The sequence below is a fragment of the Antechinus flavipes genome, chromosome 1 (genome assembly GCF_016432865.1).
Source record: "Antechinus flavipes isolate AdamAnt ecotype Samford, QLD, Australia chromosome 1, AdamAnt_v2, whole genome shotgun sequence".
Taxonomy (NCBI): Eukaryota; Metazoa; Chordata; class Mammalia; order Dasyuromorphia; family Dasyuridae; genus Antechinus; species Antechinus flavipes.
Genome location: NC_067398.1, coordinates 472,586,701 through 472,606,711, shown reverse-complemented (window position 1 = coordinate 472,606,711; position 20,011 = coordinate 472,586,701). Strand labels below are relative to the sequence as shown.

The 20,011-nt window shown below is 32.4% G+C and overlaps 1 protein-coding gene across 1 annotated transcript in view; it reads right to left on the bottom strand.

Moving 5' to 3' along the window:
• Nucleotides 1-20,011, bottom strand: part of ST18 (ST18 C2H2C-type zinc finger transcription factor) — a 140,852-nt gene that overhangs the window by 74,683 nt on the left and 46,158 nt on the right. The window contains exon 5 of the mRNA XM_051970209.1: nucleotides 3,265-3,458. Within this exon, the coding sequence (XP_051826169.1) occupies nucleotides 3,265-3,458 (194 nt within the window). The remainder of the gene's footprint in view (nucleotides 1-3,264; nucleotides 3,459-20,011) is intronic.

Genomic DNA, 20,011 nt, shown 5'->3' with positions numbered 1-20,011 from the left:
GCCTGGAATATTGTAAGTGATTAATAAATACTTATTGATTAATTGATCTCCAGGGAAAGAGTAACCCAGTTCACTTCTGAGGACAGTTTTTAGGAAATTTTCCTTGACATCAAGGCTAAAGTCCATCCATTTGTTTTAGTTCTGCATTTGAGATTTAAATAGGACTAAATCTAATTTCCTCATGAAAATCCTAAAAATTATTGGAGATAAATGTTTCAGCTGCATATCATCGGAAAATTCCATAGTTTGTCTTCTATGATATTTTTCTAATATATTTGATAAATAATGCTTGACAGCAAAGAACAGATCCCCATCGCTTCTCAATTAGAGACTTCCTTCCTCATTGACACTAACTCATTCATGACTATTCTTTGGATCCAGTAATTAAAGAAATCCAGAATTCATCTAAGAATATTGTCATCTAAGCTCATATTTCCATATTGTCAACAAGTATAACATGAAATGCTTTGTTAAAATCCAGGTTATTTTTATCTATAGCTTTCCCCTTGTCTGCCAGTCGTGTAATACTATAAATAAAAATACTTATTTAGTATCCATTTAATTGAGTGTAAGGCAAATTAATTTCTCCCTTCTCAATTTATTCTCAGGTCATGTGTATATAAAACCTAGTGATGATCATCAATGGCTGGACCTGAATGTTTGCTTGAATTTATTTGGGGAATCCAAGTGCTTATGAAAAAGCATGTTTATCTTTTAAAAAAGTTTTAATGGGATTTAGCAAAAGAATGAGATTTTTGTCAAATTGATGAAGAGCTCATTAAGTTTCTTCTTATGCTTTAAATTAACATGAGTAGATTTACTATATCTTACTTGAACTACCAGGTAAAACTCACCCCTCAGCTGCATAGGTGCACTTAAATGGGAAAGACTTCAAATATCAACTATATTAAACACCAAGGAGCCTCTATGGAGATTAGCTTTCTATTTTAACAACATAAGCACATGTATAAAAAATATATATAAAAATGCTATGAAAAATACCACATTAGAAGCCACTGATTTACAATGTTTGAATTTAAATAGAAGGTTTTAACTATTTTCAAGTTGAAAGAGTTAGGAATAAAAATTTGAACCTACCCCTAAACTTATAAAGTCCTATTTTCTTTCTTAGTTTATCACTTAGTTACTATTGTGCCTATTAATGATTATCATCATCATTATTATCATTACTTATAAATATTATGAAAAGACTGGTTATGATCTAGGCAATAACAAACATTATTTTTTATTTTTCTGACCTAATTTTTTTTAAACTAACAAATCATTTAGCTATATTATTTTATATAAAATATATTAATTCAGAAATATTGTTCTTTATTCTTTATAGTATTATATTTTTACAGAGAGCCTAAAGTAAGGAAGACTTGAATTCAAATGTGATCTTAGACATTAATTGTGTGAGCCTGGGTAAGACACTTAATCTCTGTCTGCCTGTTTTCTCAACTATAAAATAGGGATAATAAAAGCACTTACTTCACAAACTTGTCAGAATAAAATGTGATATTTGTGAAGCACTTAGCATAGTACCTGGCACATAGTTCACACTTCATAATTGCTTATTCACTTCCCCTTTCCCTCCTTGTTTCATTTTCTAATTTATCAAATATTATTTATTTATCAAATATTTATATAGCATAAAGCTATCTATCAAACACTATAAAACCTCAGTAATTAAGGGCAGTGCAAAAGAGATTTGTCTAATCATCCTAATTGAGGAAAAGACCATATGAAAAACATTGTTCCCAGCCTAAGATATGCAGCTGAATAGATATATTTAGTTCATGTGTGGTATGTATGCATATATCAAGCATGTTCAGTATGAAATGAGAGATAGTACAGTTAAGTAGTGAACTGGACTGAAAAAAAACTTCTGGCTAGGTAATATTTAGGAAATTGCAAAGGGCTTTCAAATCCTCCATGGACACAAAATCCAATATCTTTAACATCAACAATCTGCTGTTTGTACATGACAATGAATACTGAAATAAAATAATCATAGAAGAATCAGTATCCAGGAAAGATGGGTGATGGGAATAAATAGTATGCACTCTCTTCTCCACATTGATGTGGCACAAAAAGTAGAATAAAACCATGAGGGCATCTAAGATCAGATGAATTGGGTTAGTCATGTGGTAAGAATGAAAAACAATAAATGAACAAACTAAAAGCTACATTGATTTCTCCTAAATAATCATAGGGGGCTTCCCACATGTCACATGGAAATGTTATGGAGGACTGATGGGAAAACAGATAGAAAACATGCAAGATGAGACGACATGGAAAGATTGTGGTCTGTTACCAGCACAGAAAGTATCTCTTTTGATGAAATCATGGATTCATTAAAGTTCAGGTTTTGCTTAGTATTTTTTGTTTATTTGATAATTTTTGCACTATGAATTTTCCTGATAGTTTCTTTACTATTTCTTGAAATAATTAAAATGGAATGTTGAATTTCATTTATTCATGTTCCTTAATTTAATACTAATACACAACATGCTAAGTGGTACAATAAATAGCAATGAGTAAATGAACACATTTTCTAAGAATATAACTTAATATTGGGAGAAACTTTGGCACTAGAGAGAGTCAGACTAAAAAAGTGCTGAAAATAAAAAAAGTTTGGTCCAACCCTCCTATTTTATTCAGGCCAATCCAATCCAACTTTTTTATCTCACAGATGAAGAAATTAACACAGAGAAAGAGTAATGATTTGACTATGATAATTTGAGTTTAATTTACCAAAACTAGGATTTAAATACAGAATCTCTGACACCAAATCCAACATTTTCTTGCCTCATGTAAACTGACTATAGTTCAGTTATCTATAATGAATAATTTGATCACTGATGAGAAGACCATAAGGACTAGAACTCTGCTCCTTTGTTTATTCCCAGGTTCTACTCAAACTTTTTTTACCCACTATTCCAAGTACCAAAATATTGAAAGTTGTAAGGAGGAAAAGATCATTCCTTTTTGAGCAATATACCATGTGAAAATGCTTTTGAATTTCATTTTGTCTTTTTGATTTTATAGCTCCTATCATTTCTTGGGTCCAGAGGAAGATCTATCTATTTTTTTTAATTGGTCGTGGGAAGGAGAAATAATGTAGTCCTTTGTTTTTATAAACTTTGATTTTGGAATAAATACCATTCACAATAATTATGAAGTATACATTCTACAGTTTTTTAGCTACCCTTGCACTAATGCCTAAGGATATATAGACTCGAATTCCATCTTTGCTACCTGCAATGGGATGGCCATTTGTCTCCAAGAGACAATCTTCTGTTTCACTTTGGTCATCATTTTCCTCTTTGCATTCCACACTGGGACTGTAGTGACGAGGCTTCATTAACAGGGATTTCCTTTTGTTGACTGGGACACCTAAGGTGGGCTCTTCGGTTTTTCTCTTCTTTGCCATGGGGCAGCCATATGCAGCACTGCAGTGAGTAAAGGGGAAAAGTTAACAAAGTTAAGTCTTCTTAAATGTTATTGTTGATACTACTTTAAAAGGCTATAATATAAAACTACTGGAAAGTGAAACTTTTTTTCTTTTTCTTTTTTTGGAGATAGTGAATAGAGGTTTAGATTCTCTTGTTGGCACTGACAAAAACATCAGGGACAAAGCCATTGAACTGTTCTGATTCTCTTTCACTGTTACCAGTACAGTTGAAAAAAAATCATCTTTAATCCTGAGTAAGCATATGTTAATCTGAGCTCTGCTTGGCACTAGACTAAATACACCCAGGGAGGGATGAGAAAAGATTTATGCTGGTTTTCTAATCCTAAGAAACAGCTAATGTGAAAAATATACCACCAGTTACACCAAATGTATCCATTATGGATAAATCACAATATGTTACAAATGCTTGTTTGATTGATTGGTTGGTGTGTTTTCATACCTGTGTGCTATGAAAAGTGCTTATCTCAGCCCCAGTTGTGCATCCAGCTTCAGAGGCACACATGTAAAGTACTGTGACTTGAAAAGGAAAGGGTGGGGGAGCAAGTATTAAATATTCATTGAACTATTGTCTTGTCACTGAAGGAAAAGTGGACTGAGTCTATACCAAAATCTCCCCTTTGATTTTTATACGTTTGGCATCCAGATCAAACAAAGAAGAGGAGGAGAAATCTGATCTGATCTGCCAAAAATGGTCAGCATTTTATCCCTATCCATGATCTCATATGGATTTACACTAACGTACTCTCGTGACTGCCATTCATTACATCTTGACTAAGAAATCAAATGCAAATAGACTTCCTCATCATATCTCTATCAAACATAATGCATATCAGCTTATTGGTTATAGTTGTGTTTACTTTTTTTTTTCATGGTCCATCAGATCCAGAAATTTTAGCCAAAAGTCGGTCTTTAGCATGTTAATATTTAGAGAATATCTACTTCATATAAAGCATTCTGATTAATTTCAGAAGAAAAGGCATACATGTTCCCAGCACTCTAAAAGGTGCTGGCTAACATCATAAATAGGGTCTGATGCAGAGTCCAAAAGGAAGAGTAAATCTCAATAGTTTTCAAGATGTTCCGATTTGTGGATGACATTGTATTTACTGCACAAAGTCCAGAAATTTGAAGAAACGTCTGAAGGAATCTGTAGTCAATCAAAATTTCTTAACATAATTCTCTCCTGAGAAAAAACCAAATAGTCAAATAACACTTATTTTTGAGACTATAATATCTAGTGGGATAGCATAGATATGAGACAGGCTTATTATTGAAGAAATTTTGTATAGACACAAAGAATGGAGAATGAGATAGGACCAGAATTAAGTAAAAAGGATAGAGCAGACTAGATTGCCTTTATGAAATTGGTGGTGATTTTAATGATCCCAAAGTTCTCTTAAAAAAAAAAAAAGGTATATCTTTCTGAACATTAGCAAGTTTCTTGCAAGTATGGATTGTTTACATTTTTGTATCTCCAGTAACTAGCATAATATCTGACACATAGAACATAATAAATATCTATTGATTGCTTGATGAGGTTGTATGACTGTGAATCATGGAGTATATTATTCTTCAAAGAATTTCGGTTATGGCTTAGAAAGACTTACATGAAATGATGCAAAGTGAAGTGAGCAGAACCAGGAGACCATTCCATAGTATTGCAAGATTGTACAATGATCAACTATGAATTATATAGCTCTTCTCAGGAATACAATGATCCAAGTCCCAAATGACTCATGATGGAAAATGTTCTTCATATCCAGAGAAAGAACTGATAGACTCTGACTACAGAGTGAAGCATGCTATTTTACTTTTCTTTACTTTTTTGTGTTTTTTTCCCTTTTGGTCTATTTTTCTCTTATAACATGACTAATATGGAAACTTTGCATTATTGCATATATATAATCTATATCAAATTGCTTATTGTCTTAGAAAAAGGATGATGAGGGAGAGAGAAAATTTGGAAGTCAAAATTTAAAAAATGTTAAAAAAAGAATATATAATTGAAAAAATAAAATACTATTAATTTTTTTTATTATAAGACATTCAATGGGCAATAGAAAAGCACATAATATATGTGGCTATCTCCATCGTATTACCAGTGAAATGTTGGATGGAAAAAGATATATAATGCCATCAAAAAAGATATATAACAAGAAAAGAAATTAAGTTAAGGACATAGAATATTTAAGGGATAATTGATGAATGTCCAGCATACTTTGTTAAGAAACAAAGCATCATGACAAGACTTAGCATATTGAATGTTCTTATATGTAGAATTAATGAAAGACATAAAAGTCTATGGAGTAAAAAAAAGACTTGGATTGTGACCTGCACAAATGGAGATAGTAGTCACATAGATGAGTTTTGAAGTATTTAGAATTTATTAGAAATATATGTAAATGTATATATATACATATATATATCCTGTCTTAAAATAATAACTTCTTTTTATTATTTTTATTAATATAGGACTCAAATAATCCATGTATATTATTATTTTAAAAGTATTATTAGAAATTGACAGTTGTAAGGGTCTTTAGACATAAACTTAATTCATCTATTACTTTACGGGAAAGATAAGTGAAATCCACAGGAAACTGAAAAAAAATTATTGATGGAAGTATAATAAATTTGTATTTATTACTCTTTATTTATTATTGCAGATAGATTTAAATCTCTCTTGGATGTTTCACATGCATGTACCATGATAGTTTTTTTTTTTTCCTCTAGTGTTTTAAAAGCAATGTGAAATCTAGGGGACAAGAGGTTTATTTTGCAGCTTGCAACTTTGTTAAAGCTATTGTCTCAATTGGTTTCTTTGATTATTTCCTAGGATTTTCTAAATAAGCCACTTTATCATCAGCACACATGAAGTTTTATTTTCTTTGCATTCTCCATGCTTACCTTTAATATCTTTCTCTCTTTTATATTGATAGCATTTCTAGAACTTTGTCAAATTGTAGGAGAATGGGTATTATTGTTTACTCCTATGTTTATGAGAAAGCTTCTAGAATATTCCCATTGTGTATGATGCTTGCTTTTAGTTTTAGATAGATTTTAAAATTATATTTAAAATTTCCTTTTATGTATGTAGGTTTTGCTTCATTTCTTTTAAACATAAGTGAGTGTTGGTTTTTTTTTTTTTTGTTAAAGGCTTTTTTGCATTTTTTGAGATGTTAATGTACATTTGGATATTTTTGTTTTTAATATGATTATGTTGAATGATTTCTTTATGTTGAACTATTTTTCATTCTTGGTATAAATTCAGTTTAGCCATGATAAGTGATTTCTTGAATAAATCACTACAACCTGACAAAATTTTATTTAAAATGTAATTTCTATTTAATAATGATATTGGTCTGCTATATTCCTTCTTTGCTTCATCCTTCCCAGGTGTAGGCATTAGGATTACATTTTTTTCTCATAAAAGAAGTTTTATAGAATGCTTTATTTTTCGATTTTGATAATTTATATAGTACTAGGATTTCTCATTTTAAAAAAGTTTCATGGAATTTTTCTGTAAATCATTAATGATTAGTTTTTTCTTTGAGAGTTTCTTTATAATTGATTCTGTTTCCTTTTCTGAGATTTGATTGTTTAATATCTCTATTTGTCATTCTTTTAGTGTTGACATTTTGTACTTTTGAAAGTAATAGAAGATAGTTTTACTAAGGGAATGGAGAAGATTTTAAATATGTCTATAACCCTAGCTGGGATATCTTTCCTAAGGAATCAAGATTATGGCTGCATCCTGAGAAGTTCCTCAGGATAGATAATTTGGAAAAGAAAATTGCTACTGCACTGATAAATTACTCTAGTGATACACACACATATATTGAGTTTTAAGGTTTGTAAAGTGTTTTAAAATATCTCATTTTATTTTCACAATAAGTCTGGATGGTACATGCTTATATCACCCTCCTTTTATACATGAGGAAATTGAGGCAAAGGTTAATTGTCTTTCCCAGAATCACATGCTAGTAAGCATTTAAGGCTAGATTTGAACTTTGATCTTTCTGATTCTAAGTTTACTATTCTATTTGCTGTGCTATCTGGCTGTCTACCTGGTGCCTATTTGCATCAACTTTCATTTTAAACATAAAATTCATTTTAAACATAAAAAATAGCTTATTATTTTACTTTTTAAAAGGGTTTTCAAAGAAGGTGGAGAATGCTGATTTCTTTGTGGTTATAAAACAACCATGTCCTGGTGTAATTTTTTTTGGCCAAAGTTACAATTAGTATAGTTAAAGATCATTATCCCAATCTACTATTCTGCACAATGAATTAGTTCTCTCATTAGAAAAGAGGGTTTAAAAAGGTTGTTTTTATGACCTTTTTCTCTGAGGCATACTATTCAGACTTTCTTGGGGTAGTGTGGGGGGAAGGAAGTAAACAAAGGTCATACTTTATATGTCACTGAAAGATGCATGTCACAGAAATGCTAACATATCTTTTCATGTTTGCCAGAAATAACTTCCTATGGTCTGTGTCTTCCGATCTGCAGAACTCTGCAATGTTGATATAAAATGAGCTCTCTTATCTATTTTTTCTAGTAGATAAGAAAACAGAAAACAGCCAAGTATTTATTGATCTATTCAATCTCTTCAATTCTTTCTGCATCCAGAGTCCTCTAGAGAATTTAACCAATATACAAATATCTTTTATCCCTATATTTCATATTTATGATGCTACTTTCTTTCAATAATTCCTAAAATTATCAGTAATTTCATGTGAGGGAACCATTATAGTTATACATTGAAGAGAGCTAAAAGCCTCAAATAAATATTTCAATAGTCAATTTCCCTTTAAGAACCCCAAATCTGTTCAGCCTTTATTTTTTAAAATATACTTTCAACTTCTAATTCAAAAAGAAGTAAGATGAGCTGCTGAGATTTGAGTTTGATATAAGGAGAAAGTTCCTAACAATTAGATTTATCCAAAGAATTGGAATGATCTGCTCTAAGACATTTCCCTTAACTACAAGTCTTCAAACAAAAGACTAGATGACCACTGGTCAGGTATGTTAGAATACATTATGTTTTATATTTGTTGTTTGTTGTTCAGTCATTTCAGTTATATCTAACTGTTCTTGACCCCATTTAGTGTTTTCTTGGCAAAGATACTGGAGTGGTTTGCCATTTCCTTCCCCAGCTCATCTTAGGCAGGAAACTGAGGCGAATAGGGTTAAAAGTGACATGCCCAGGGTCACAAAGCTAATAAGAGTAATGTCATGGCTAGTTCTCTAGAGGACCTTGGGATCAGGCAAAGTCCTTGGTTTTAGGGTGGAGAAGTGAAGGAGATAGGAATCAGCATGCAGCTGATCTTAGATGAAGTCTGGAGTCTGGAGTCTTCTGTGGCTGAGAACTGCTGTTAAGATCTGCAGCTGAAGGATGAATACAGAGAGGACTGGCGAGACTTACATGAACTGATGCTAAGTGAAATGAGCAGAACCAGGAGATCATTATACACTTCGACAATGATATTGTATGAGGACATATTTTGATGGAAGTGGATTTCTTTGACAAAGAGACCTGAGTTTCAATTGATAAATGACGGACAAAAGCAGCTACACCCAAAGAAAGAACACTGGGAAACGAATGTGAACTATCTGCATTTTTGTTTTTCTTCCTGGGTTATTTATACCTTCTGAATCCAATTCTCCCTATGCAACAAGAGAACTGTTCGGTTCTGCAAACATATATTGTATCTAGGATATACTGCAACATATCCAACATATAAAGGACTGCTTGCCATCTAGGGGAGGGGGTGGAGGGAGGGAGGGAAAAAAAATTGGAACAGAAACGAGTGTCAATATAAAGTAATTATTAAATAAAAATTAAAAAAAAAAAGATCTGCAGCTGAGAGAGATAGCCCTCTGTCTTGGGACTCCCCTTAAATACCCTAACACGACTACATCACCACACCACACTGGGCATCCACAGCTGTAGAACATCACATCACCACATTACCCTAAGTATATGCCAACTAGACTGACCACCTCATTACATTACATGAAGTATGTGCTTAGAGAACTACCATCTCACACCAAATAGGTACTTAACTATAAGCACCCTGATGTGTTAGATTCAAGTACACCCTTTCAGATAGGCAGCTACAAGTAAGTGTCTGAGGCCACATTTGAACTCATGAAGATGAATTTTTCTGATTGTGGGGCTGACATTCAATTATCTGTGTCACTTAGTTGCAATGGTATCAAATGTAGTAAATGGTATCAAATTCAATCTGAAAGAGGACTCACTAAGCCATAAATAAGAAACCATGAAATTTGCATATTGATGTGGAAAACTAGCTATGAACTGCATGTTTGATGCCTTTGGACTAAACCCCTGAATGAAAAATGAAATGACTTTCGCAGTATCACTTATCATGCATCATACTCTGGTCTTGAACCCAGGTCTTCATGGCTCTGAGTTCAGGTCTGTATTAAACCACATTATGCCTTTGGGTTGAGGATTAAACATGACAGAGCAGCTACCTTGATGAAATATATTGAAAGGAAGTCTTTAAAAGAAAATGGAAATAATAATACTCATTATTTACCCCATAATATATTATTACCTCAGGGAGTTGTTGTAGGGAAATACTTGTTAAAATTTACAGAACTATGTAAACATGAAGGAATTATTTAAATCTAGTACATGCTCTGAAGATACTGTGCCAACTATCATTTCTACTGATGAATCAGGTCTCCAGAAAATGGTTACTAGATTCACTCAAAGTTATAAGGGTGACCCTGAATGGTTAAGACTTAACATTGTAGTGACTGGTGTCATTCATTGTAATGTCCGGAGTAGCTCTCTGGAGGACCTCGGGACTAGCCTTAATCATAGTGGAGTAGTGCAGGAGGCAGGAAAACCACCAGAAGGATGGTCAAAGATGGAATGTCTCATTTCCAGTTCTCTCAGCCCTTAAATACCTTGGTATGGTTACATCATTACAACATACTATGTATGTGTGAACTAGAGAACCATTACATCACTCGCTAAGTACTAAGTATATGTGAACTAGAGAACCATCATCTCATCAATCACACCCAGTTAACACCTTGTTGTAAATATCCTTGTTTCAAGGATACTTCTCCAGAGTTCCTCCACAATTCATGGCCTCATGCCTTTTTTTTTTTTTTTTCCTGAGGCAATTGGGGTTAAGTGACTTGCCCAGGGTCACATAGTTAGGAAGTGTTAAATGATGTCATGCTTTTTGCCATGAGTTTTGGTTATTATTCACTAGTAAACTATAATTAGCTTTTAGAAAGAGAAATTTATTAAAGTGGTATTGTAAGAACAATTGATATTTTATTAGCAGAAAGTGGGTGTAGTAAGCTTGGGCTTAAATAATGCATATGGCAAATAAGACTAAAAGTCTTACTGCAGTCCTCAAAATAGTCCCCTCAAATGTGGCATTTTTTTTTTTTTTGCTGGACTCTGTGAAGACTCCCTCATTGCATCTACTCTGTCCTTAGCTCTCAATGTAAACATTATGATTAGCTGTTTTGATGATGCTATTGATGCTGATAGGACACTGATAGGAAGATGGGAAGCCCAAAAATCTTTGTATCTTTTGAAGCTCACAATGTCTTTTTGTAGCCAATAGTGGTAAGCAGGATGAGGCTGAAGTTGAAGAATTCTTCTTCCTCTGAAATCTTCCCCTCAAGCAGTCTCTTTTCAGAGGTTTGGCTGAAAGACTCTTGTCTGGCTGCACTTCACTTGCATCTCTGATTCCAACTAGCTCATTGGCTTTATCCAAGCCCACAGGGTGTTACCAAATTCCTGAACCAATCTGAAGAGACATTCCAGCATCTAACATACTATATTAGACATTTCTTTTAACTTTATGTCATATTCCCATATGTTAAGGATGACATCTATATCTTTATTCACATCATCATCAATACAAGTATTGAATAAAACAGGGTTCTGTATTATATCCAGTGAGATGTTCCTTCAACTTAAATTAATTATGTCACTGAGTAATGATCACTCACTCAGTTTTCAATCCATCTAAATGTGTTGTCATTTAACCTACATTTCTATATTTTGTAGACAAGTTAAGAATGAGCTGAGATAAAAAGATTTATTAAGTTATTTTAGAACAAGAAATGGAGCTTGTTTTCCATATACATCTCAGATCATTTTACCTTTGGTTTTCTTTTCATAAAATGGGTACATGCTATGTTTTAAAATTTTTCCTTGATTAGTTACCATTGTTTATATGTTTTTTACACGAACTTTTTGAATCTGAGATCATTAAAGAGCACTTCTACAGCCACATGAATAATTTTTTCTTTTCTACTGTAATCATTCATGATTATAAAATCAGAATGCCATCAAGATATGGTTCCTATCCCTTTCAACTCATAGCTTTTGTATAAACTTATAATTTACTCTTCTAAAGTTTAAGATAAATGTTTGACTGTGTCCATGGTTCCCCATGTTATCCTATCCCAAAACTAAAATGATATTTTTGTTTTTTCTCATGATTTAAAATGCTATTATTTTTGTGATCTAGTTTTTCCTTTTGGGTGTGTGAGATTCCTTGCTGGAGTGGGGCTAGAACTGGTCACAGATTGTGACTCAGTAATACATAGTGCTAACTGAACACTTTTTATTTTGGAGAATGTGGGGGCGGAGGGAACAGTCAAGTTGTTTCTGAACTGGTAGTATATTTAAGATTTGCAATGTAAACAGATCAAGATCAAGAAGAAAACACATCAACTATGAAAGACTTAGCTATTCTGATCAACACAATGATCCAACACAATTCTGGAGTTATGATGAAAAATGCTAACCATTTCCAAAGAGAGAACTGATGAACTCTGAATCCAGACTGAAGCATAATATTTTTCACTTTTAAAATTTTTCTTGCCTTTCTTTTTTTGGCTAATATGGCTATATGGCCAATATAGAAATATATTTTGCATGATCTCACATGCATAAATGATATCACATTGCTTGTCTCTTCAGTGGGAGGGGAAGACTAGGAGGAAATAGTAGGGAAGAATTTGGAACTCAAAGTATCAAAAAAAAAAGAAAGTTAAAAATAAATAATATATTTATTTTAAAAGAAGAAATAAGCACATTATCTATGATATACTTAACATATTTTTTGTTTTACTTTTTTCTGCATATGCATATACTTTTAAAGATTTATACCTTACTCATATAATTTTCAAATAATTTACATTAATATAATTGAGAATTAAACTTTAGCTTATAGTTTTCATGGTATTCCATTATAATAAATGACAGTGGTGATATAATGTCCTCTCTACTGAGTTTCTAGTGATGATTTCTGCCTATATGATCATGTTCATGCTGATCCCTTATGCCTGGATGGCTGTTCATCCCCAATTCTATCTCACTACCAATCCTTGCCTCTTAATGCCCCCATCTCTGTGAGGCCTCTAATTTCTAAGATGTAATCATATCTTTACCTCGTGTTGCATAAACTCATATAGCACTTTGTTCTCATCACTCTTGGACACATGAATTAATTGATATTATTGTTTTTGTGTATATAACAATTCCCTCTTACAAAGTTAAGAGGTTCATGAGAGGAGGGACTAGAAAAATATCTAAAACTTTCCCTGGACTTGATTCAGATTTATATACTAACAAGTTTTAGGATCTTCATTAATTTCTCAGGATAGATATCCCCTTCTTTCCACATGTCAAAATTCATAAAGATGAAACTTCCTTGTAGTACTTATGAATCACAATTCTGATTTTCTTCTAATAAAAATCATGGAAATGTAGAACATTAGAATCGGAAAGAAGCCAATTATTTTAGTCTTTTAAAAATGTGAAATCCATTTTTATAAATGGAATTTATAAATCCATTTATAAAAATGTTTACCTATAGTCTATGAAAGACTAAACCTATAATTTTGGCTTCTTTTATTATTCTCACAAATTCATAATCTAAGAGTTTTGCTGCAGTGGGCTGTCATGAAATACAGCAAAGATATTTTGTTAGGAATATAAAGTTTTAGAGCAGGTAGGTGGCACAGTGGATAGAGCACCACCCTGAAGTTAGGAGGACCTGAATTCAAATCTGAACTCAGACATTTAACACTTCCTATCTGTGTGACCCTGGGCAAGTCACTTAACCCCAAATGCCTCAAGAAAAAAAAAAGATTATAAAGTTTTTTGGGGAAGGCAGAGCCAAGATGGCAGAGAATAGACAAAAATGGACAATAAAGTTTATATGCCCAAAGGGCTATCAAACTGTGCACACCCTTTGATCCAACATTGTTTCTACTAGATCTGCAGAGATAATAAAAGGGGGGAAAAGGGCCCATATGTACAAAAATATTTGTAGCAGCCTTTTTTGTAGTGACAAGGACCTGGAAAATGAGTGGATGCCATCAGTTGGGGAATGGCTGAATAAGTTTTGGTATATGAATGTAATATTATTGTTCTCTAAGAAATTATGATCAGGCTGATTTCAGAAAAGCCTAGACTTACATAAACTGATACTAAGTGAAGTGAGCAGAACCAAGAGAATCTTGTACACAGCAATGTAATGTGATGATCTTCCTGTGATGGATCTGGCTCTTCAATAATGAGATGATTCAAGGCAATTTCAAAAGACTTGTGATACAAAATACCACCCACATTCAGAGAGAGAAGTGTGGAGACTGAATGTGGATTAAAGCATAGTATTTCCATTCTTTTTTTATTGTTGTTATTCACTTGCTTGTTTGTTTCTCTTTTGTATGTTTCTTTTTCTTTTCAGCTGATTTTTCTTTCGTGCAGCCTGATGAATATGGAAATATGTATAGAAAAATTGAACATGTTTAACCTATATTGGTTTGATTGCTGTCCTGAGGTGGAGGAAGAGGGGAGAAAAGGGAAAAAATTTGGAAAACAAGTTTTGCAAAAGTAAATGTTAAACACTATCTTTGATAGTTTTAAATATTAAAAATTAAAAGGACATTTTAATAGATAGACTAATACAGTTATAGCCACTAGGAGATCTAATTTTTCACAACAACAAAAAAAGAATATAAAGTTTGTGGTAATGGAAGATTTTGTGTGTGTCTATGTAATAAATCTTAGAAGTAATAAATGCTGTTTCCTCACTTTGGCTTAAGTTTTAAGAACAAGTTGTTTTCATAATGTCCATAATGAGCAGAGTTTTAACTTTATTTTTTTAATAATAGCTTTTTATTTTCAAAATACATGCAAAGATAGTCTTCAATATTCATCCTTGCAAAACCTTGTATTCCAAATTTTTTCCCTCCCTTCCTCTTACCCCTTTCCTTACACAGCAAGTAAATAGGGTAAACAGGTGCAATTCTTCTAAACATATTTCCATAATCATCATGCTGCACAAAAGAAAAATTAGATCAAAAGAAAAAAAAACATGAGAAAGGGAATAAAACAAATAAGCAAGCAAACAATGACAAAAAAAAAATGAGAATACTATGCTTTGATCCACATTCAGTCTCCATAGTCCTCTCTCTGGATGCAGATGGCTCTCATCACAAATCTGTTGAATTGGCCTGAATCATTTCATTTTTGAGAAGATCCAAGTCCATTACAGTTGATCATCACCTAATCTTATTGCTGATGTGTACAATGTTCTCTTGGTTTTACTCACTTCATTTAGCATGGTTTATGCAAATCTCCCCAGGTCTTTCTGAATCATCCTGCTGATTTTTTTCTTATAGAACATAATATTCCATTACATTTAAATACCATAACCTAATTAATCATTCCACAACTGAGGGCCATCCACTCAGTTTCCAGTTTCTTGCCACTACAAAAGGCCTGCTACTAACATTTTTGTACATGTGGATCCTTTTCCCTTTTTTATGATCTCTTTGGAATACAGACTCACTAGAAATACTGCCTGATCAAAGGGTATGCATAGATAGCTTTTTGGGCATGCTTCCAAATTATGAGCAAAGTTTTTTAAAAAAACCACACATAGCCTATTTACTAAAAATACCGATTTTACAATATAGCATTGAACATTGTCAAAGGAGCTAAATGTAGTTAAGATAACAACTACATATAAAGCTAACAGTCATAGAATTCAACAAAAAATTATAAATTGTAAGTGAAGCAAGTATTGACTTTCAACGGAACCTAATTTTCCTAACAAAAGCTTTGGCTTGAATATGAAGTTCTTTCCCTGCCCTTAAATATACATTTAGATAGAACATCAACATTTGAGGAATTTTTTCCTCCCCTGCAGAAATAGTCATGGGTTTTTATTGATCCATCTGTATATTCTTTGTTGCTTGTGACTATAGTATACAATTTTATACATTGGCATAAAAGCAAAGTTAACTAAATGTTAATTGCCTTCTTTATAACTTCTCTGTTACTGTAGAGAGTACCACCATTCTCTTAAGCACCCAGGTTCACAAATCCTACTCTTTGATTCTTCTCTCAGTCCTTCCCTCCACCAATGTATGTTTCTTTGTTGACTCTCCCACTAAAGATATATGCATGAAATACTTTATTAACACTTTCTCTATTACTTTCTTAAAATCTAGACAAAATAATATGTAAAGCCTACTTATAGCATTTACCAATTTCTGAGGTATAAATGCTCACAAAGAAAATTTAACAGTAACTCTTGCAAGCAGGTTTGAGCTGGTTCCAGAATAATCTGCTATCTAATTTTTTACCAAGTTCTATTGATTCATAGAATATTCATAATATTCTTCATAATATTGCTTGCATATGCCACCTTCTCTCCTTTACCACTGCCACCACTCTACTGCAGGTCATCATTCTCTAACTTAGTCCACAGGTCTGCTAGTTGGTCTGCTTGTTTTAGATCTCTCCCCATTCCAGACTCTCTTCCACTCAACTGTCAAATTGATTGTCCTAAAGCACAGGTCTTACCTCCATAATCAAATATATCTGTTTGGTTTTTAAAGCCCTTTATAACCTGGCCCCTTCCTACTTTCTAATCTTCATAGATATTACTCGCTTTATGTTTTTCACAATCCAGTGACACTAACCTTAATTGTGTTGTTCAAACAGGACAATCCATCCCCTGATTACATATTTTCACTGATTTTTTCCATTTATGCAATGCTCCTTATCTGTCTTCTGACTTCCTTCAAGTCTCAGCTACAGTTATACCTTATGAAAGTTTTTCCTGGTTTTCCTTAATCTAAATGCCTTCTTTCTGAAACTATCTCCAATTTAACTTGAATATATTTTGTTTGCATATAATTATTTCCATGTCATCATCTCCAGTGGCATATGAAGTCCTTGAGAGGAGACATTATTTTTGCCTTACTTTGTATCCCTAGTGTTTAGTCTAAGGCCTGGCATATACTAAGCACTTGATAAATACTAGTTGACTGACATATTGGAAAAAATTAAAACCAATAAAGTACTCTGCATTTTTAAGTTACTCTGCCAGAAACAATTATATTTAATTTAGCATTATATTACATATTAATTTAGCATTGATCTATATTGAAGTCTTTTCTATCTTCAAGAGAGAAATATCCAAAACTGGTTTATTTCCCCCACCATATCTTTCATCATGCCTCTTCCTTCAAACAATTTAAAGCAACACATGGGAATTTTTGACAAAGAAATCATAATAAAAATACAGTTTGGGTTAATATTCCAAACTGTCAAGTAATCAAGTTGCCAACCCATTCTTCTATGTTTCCACATACATAAAAGTTAAACTAGTCATGCTTACACAAAGTTTTTTTTTTAGCACAGTACCTGCTCATAATAGTTGCTCAACAAATATTTACTTATTGATTAATTAATTGAACAAACCAACTACAGACTAAAGTCTCTGTGAACTAAGTTGGTCTGTAGGATTAAGGCATTGTTACAGAAAAAATAATTTTATTTTTAAAAAATAAAAAAATGAACATATATTATCCAAACTATATTGTTCTTTGGTATTGTTTGATATAGGTACTAATGAAAAATGAGTGTCAAATAAAATAGGAACAATTGTATGTAAATTTTAGTAAATTCACATCTATCTATATTGTATTTGTGATCTTCCTATTGCCATTATTAAAATGTAGTTTATTTTCTTATCATAGAATAATTTATTTATTGAAAAAAATTGTTCCTGCATATAGATAATTTAGAAATACTATAGAATATTACAGCTAAGTTAAAGAATCCAATTGGAAATATTGTGGTGAACAATTTTCCTGATGTAGCAAATTATTGGGAATGGTAATAGGACTCATTTAAATAATACAGTTTGCCTATCTAAATTGACCCAAAAAAGTTACTGATATGGCTATAAGAGCTTAGAATCTTAGCATGAGAAATGGTGGTAAGGGTAGGACATACACTCAAATAACTATTATATCAAAAGAATTGGTAGAAGAAATTGAGAGATCTGGATGAAATAATTTTAGAAATTTGAAGAAGGAAAAATAATTTTTATTTGGGGAAATGAAGCAAGGCTTCCTGGAGCAACTAGAACTCAGCTTGATTCTTGAAGGAAAGGAGGCTATAGGATCATAGATTTAGATTTATGGAGGGGATTTTAGATATCATCTAATCCAATTTCCCGGGAAATTAAGGGAAGTTAGTTAAGTAATTTGTCTAAGGTCACAAAAATGGTAAGAGGATGGAAAAGAACAAGCATAATATGTGGAATAAGGTACCATGCTAAATGCTTTACAAATACTATCTCATTTGATCCACACAATAACCTAGAGATGTAGGCTCTATAATTATCCCTCTATGGAGGAAACTGAGTCATACAGAGGTTAAGAGACTTGCCTAAAGTTATATAGCTAATACCTATTTGAGGCTGGATTTGAAACCAGGTTTTCCTAATTCCATGCCTAGAGCTCTAGTGAGCCACCGTATTACCTAACTTTCTCAGTAATAAGCATAAGAGGTGGAATTTGAACTCTTTCTTATTCCAGAGAATATCCACAATTGATAGAGATGAAGGAAAAGGGCGTTTGTTGCAGCTAGAGTTGAGGAATGGAGGTGGACACTGGAGAAAGGAGAAGGAAGGGTGAGTTCCATTAGGCTGGAACATAAAATATGGAGGGTAGTAATATGGAAGATAGTAATGTAGAGAGTAGTCATGAGGAAGGTAGCAATGTGGAGAGTAGTCACGTGGAAAGTAATAAAGCTGGAAAGAAAACTAGGGTTGGAGAAAGAATATGGAATGCTTGAAAGCTAGGATAAAGAATATATACAATATTTGGTAAATTGTAGTAGCAGTTGACAGATTTTGCATGTAGAAGTAATTTAAAAGGTTTTAATTGAGAAACAGTGTGAAGTATAAAGAGAGCAAGAAAATATTTTAAGTCTGGATGACTGAGAAAGAAACTATAAAGAAAAATGATTAACTTAATGAGCTTACTTAAATCATTTTTAAAATAGTAGTGAACTATTTTGGAAATTTGGAATAAAAATTGCCTTTTCTTAAAATTAATACAGAAATTGAAGTAGAAAGTTATTTTATTGTTCACATTTATCCAATAGAATTTTTCATTTTATCTGATTCATTTTTACATATGAAATGTGATCATTTATTTGCATGATGTTTTATATATTAAACTCTTTCAAACTGATCCATTGATTGATGGAATAGGGGTCTACTGCTAGGCAAATAATTTTGACACTAAATATCATGGCTGAAGAAGGAGAGAAATTTCTCTCCCCCAACCCCTTTGGTACAAATGTAATGGTCATATTTTGTAAAGCTGATCCTAGCCTGTATTTTTGTGAATTGACTTATTTTTGAACTGTTTGATAACTTTGCCAAGCCAATATCCAGATTCCTCTTTTAATTCAGAGGCAATGAGGTCCTACACCAAGGTGATATCTGTGTGAATACAGAAGAGGCTTCATTGATATGAAAGTAAGAATGTCAAGACTTGACAACAGACTGGATATGTGAGATGAGTGCAAGTGAGCAGTAAGTATGGTATCTTACAGCTGTAAGTTGTGTAAGTGGGAGAACTAATGGGAAAGTTTCCTCCTTTGAAAAGGGATTGTTAACATAAACATAACTCCACAGTGGTTTTAATGCTTTATTATCTGCCCTTGATATTCTGTGATTATATTCTGGACTTTGGACTGAGGACTTGCTTGAAAATCAACTCTCCCATGTAAAAGAAATAACTAAATTCTAGCTCAGTCCTCTCTCATTTATTTCCTTCCTGTCTTCCTCTAGGACTAGTATATCATTTATATATATGTGTGTGTGTATGTGTGTACACATGTATATATGTTTATATATACATATATGAAAATATATATTATATAAAGTATATATTACATAAATACATGCAAATAGATATTTTATATATATATATGTGAGAAACTCTTTACAACAGCTGTATAATTCTTTATCAGACCAAAGATAGTCCAAGAACTTAAAAAACTTAAAATTTCAAATACCTATGAATCCATAATAAATGTTTATTCTATTGAATTAAATACCATCTCTCAACCATTTGTAAGGTCTAGTTAACATTTCCCTTTTCAGAATTCTCTGTGTTACTTGGTGAGTTATAGTTAA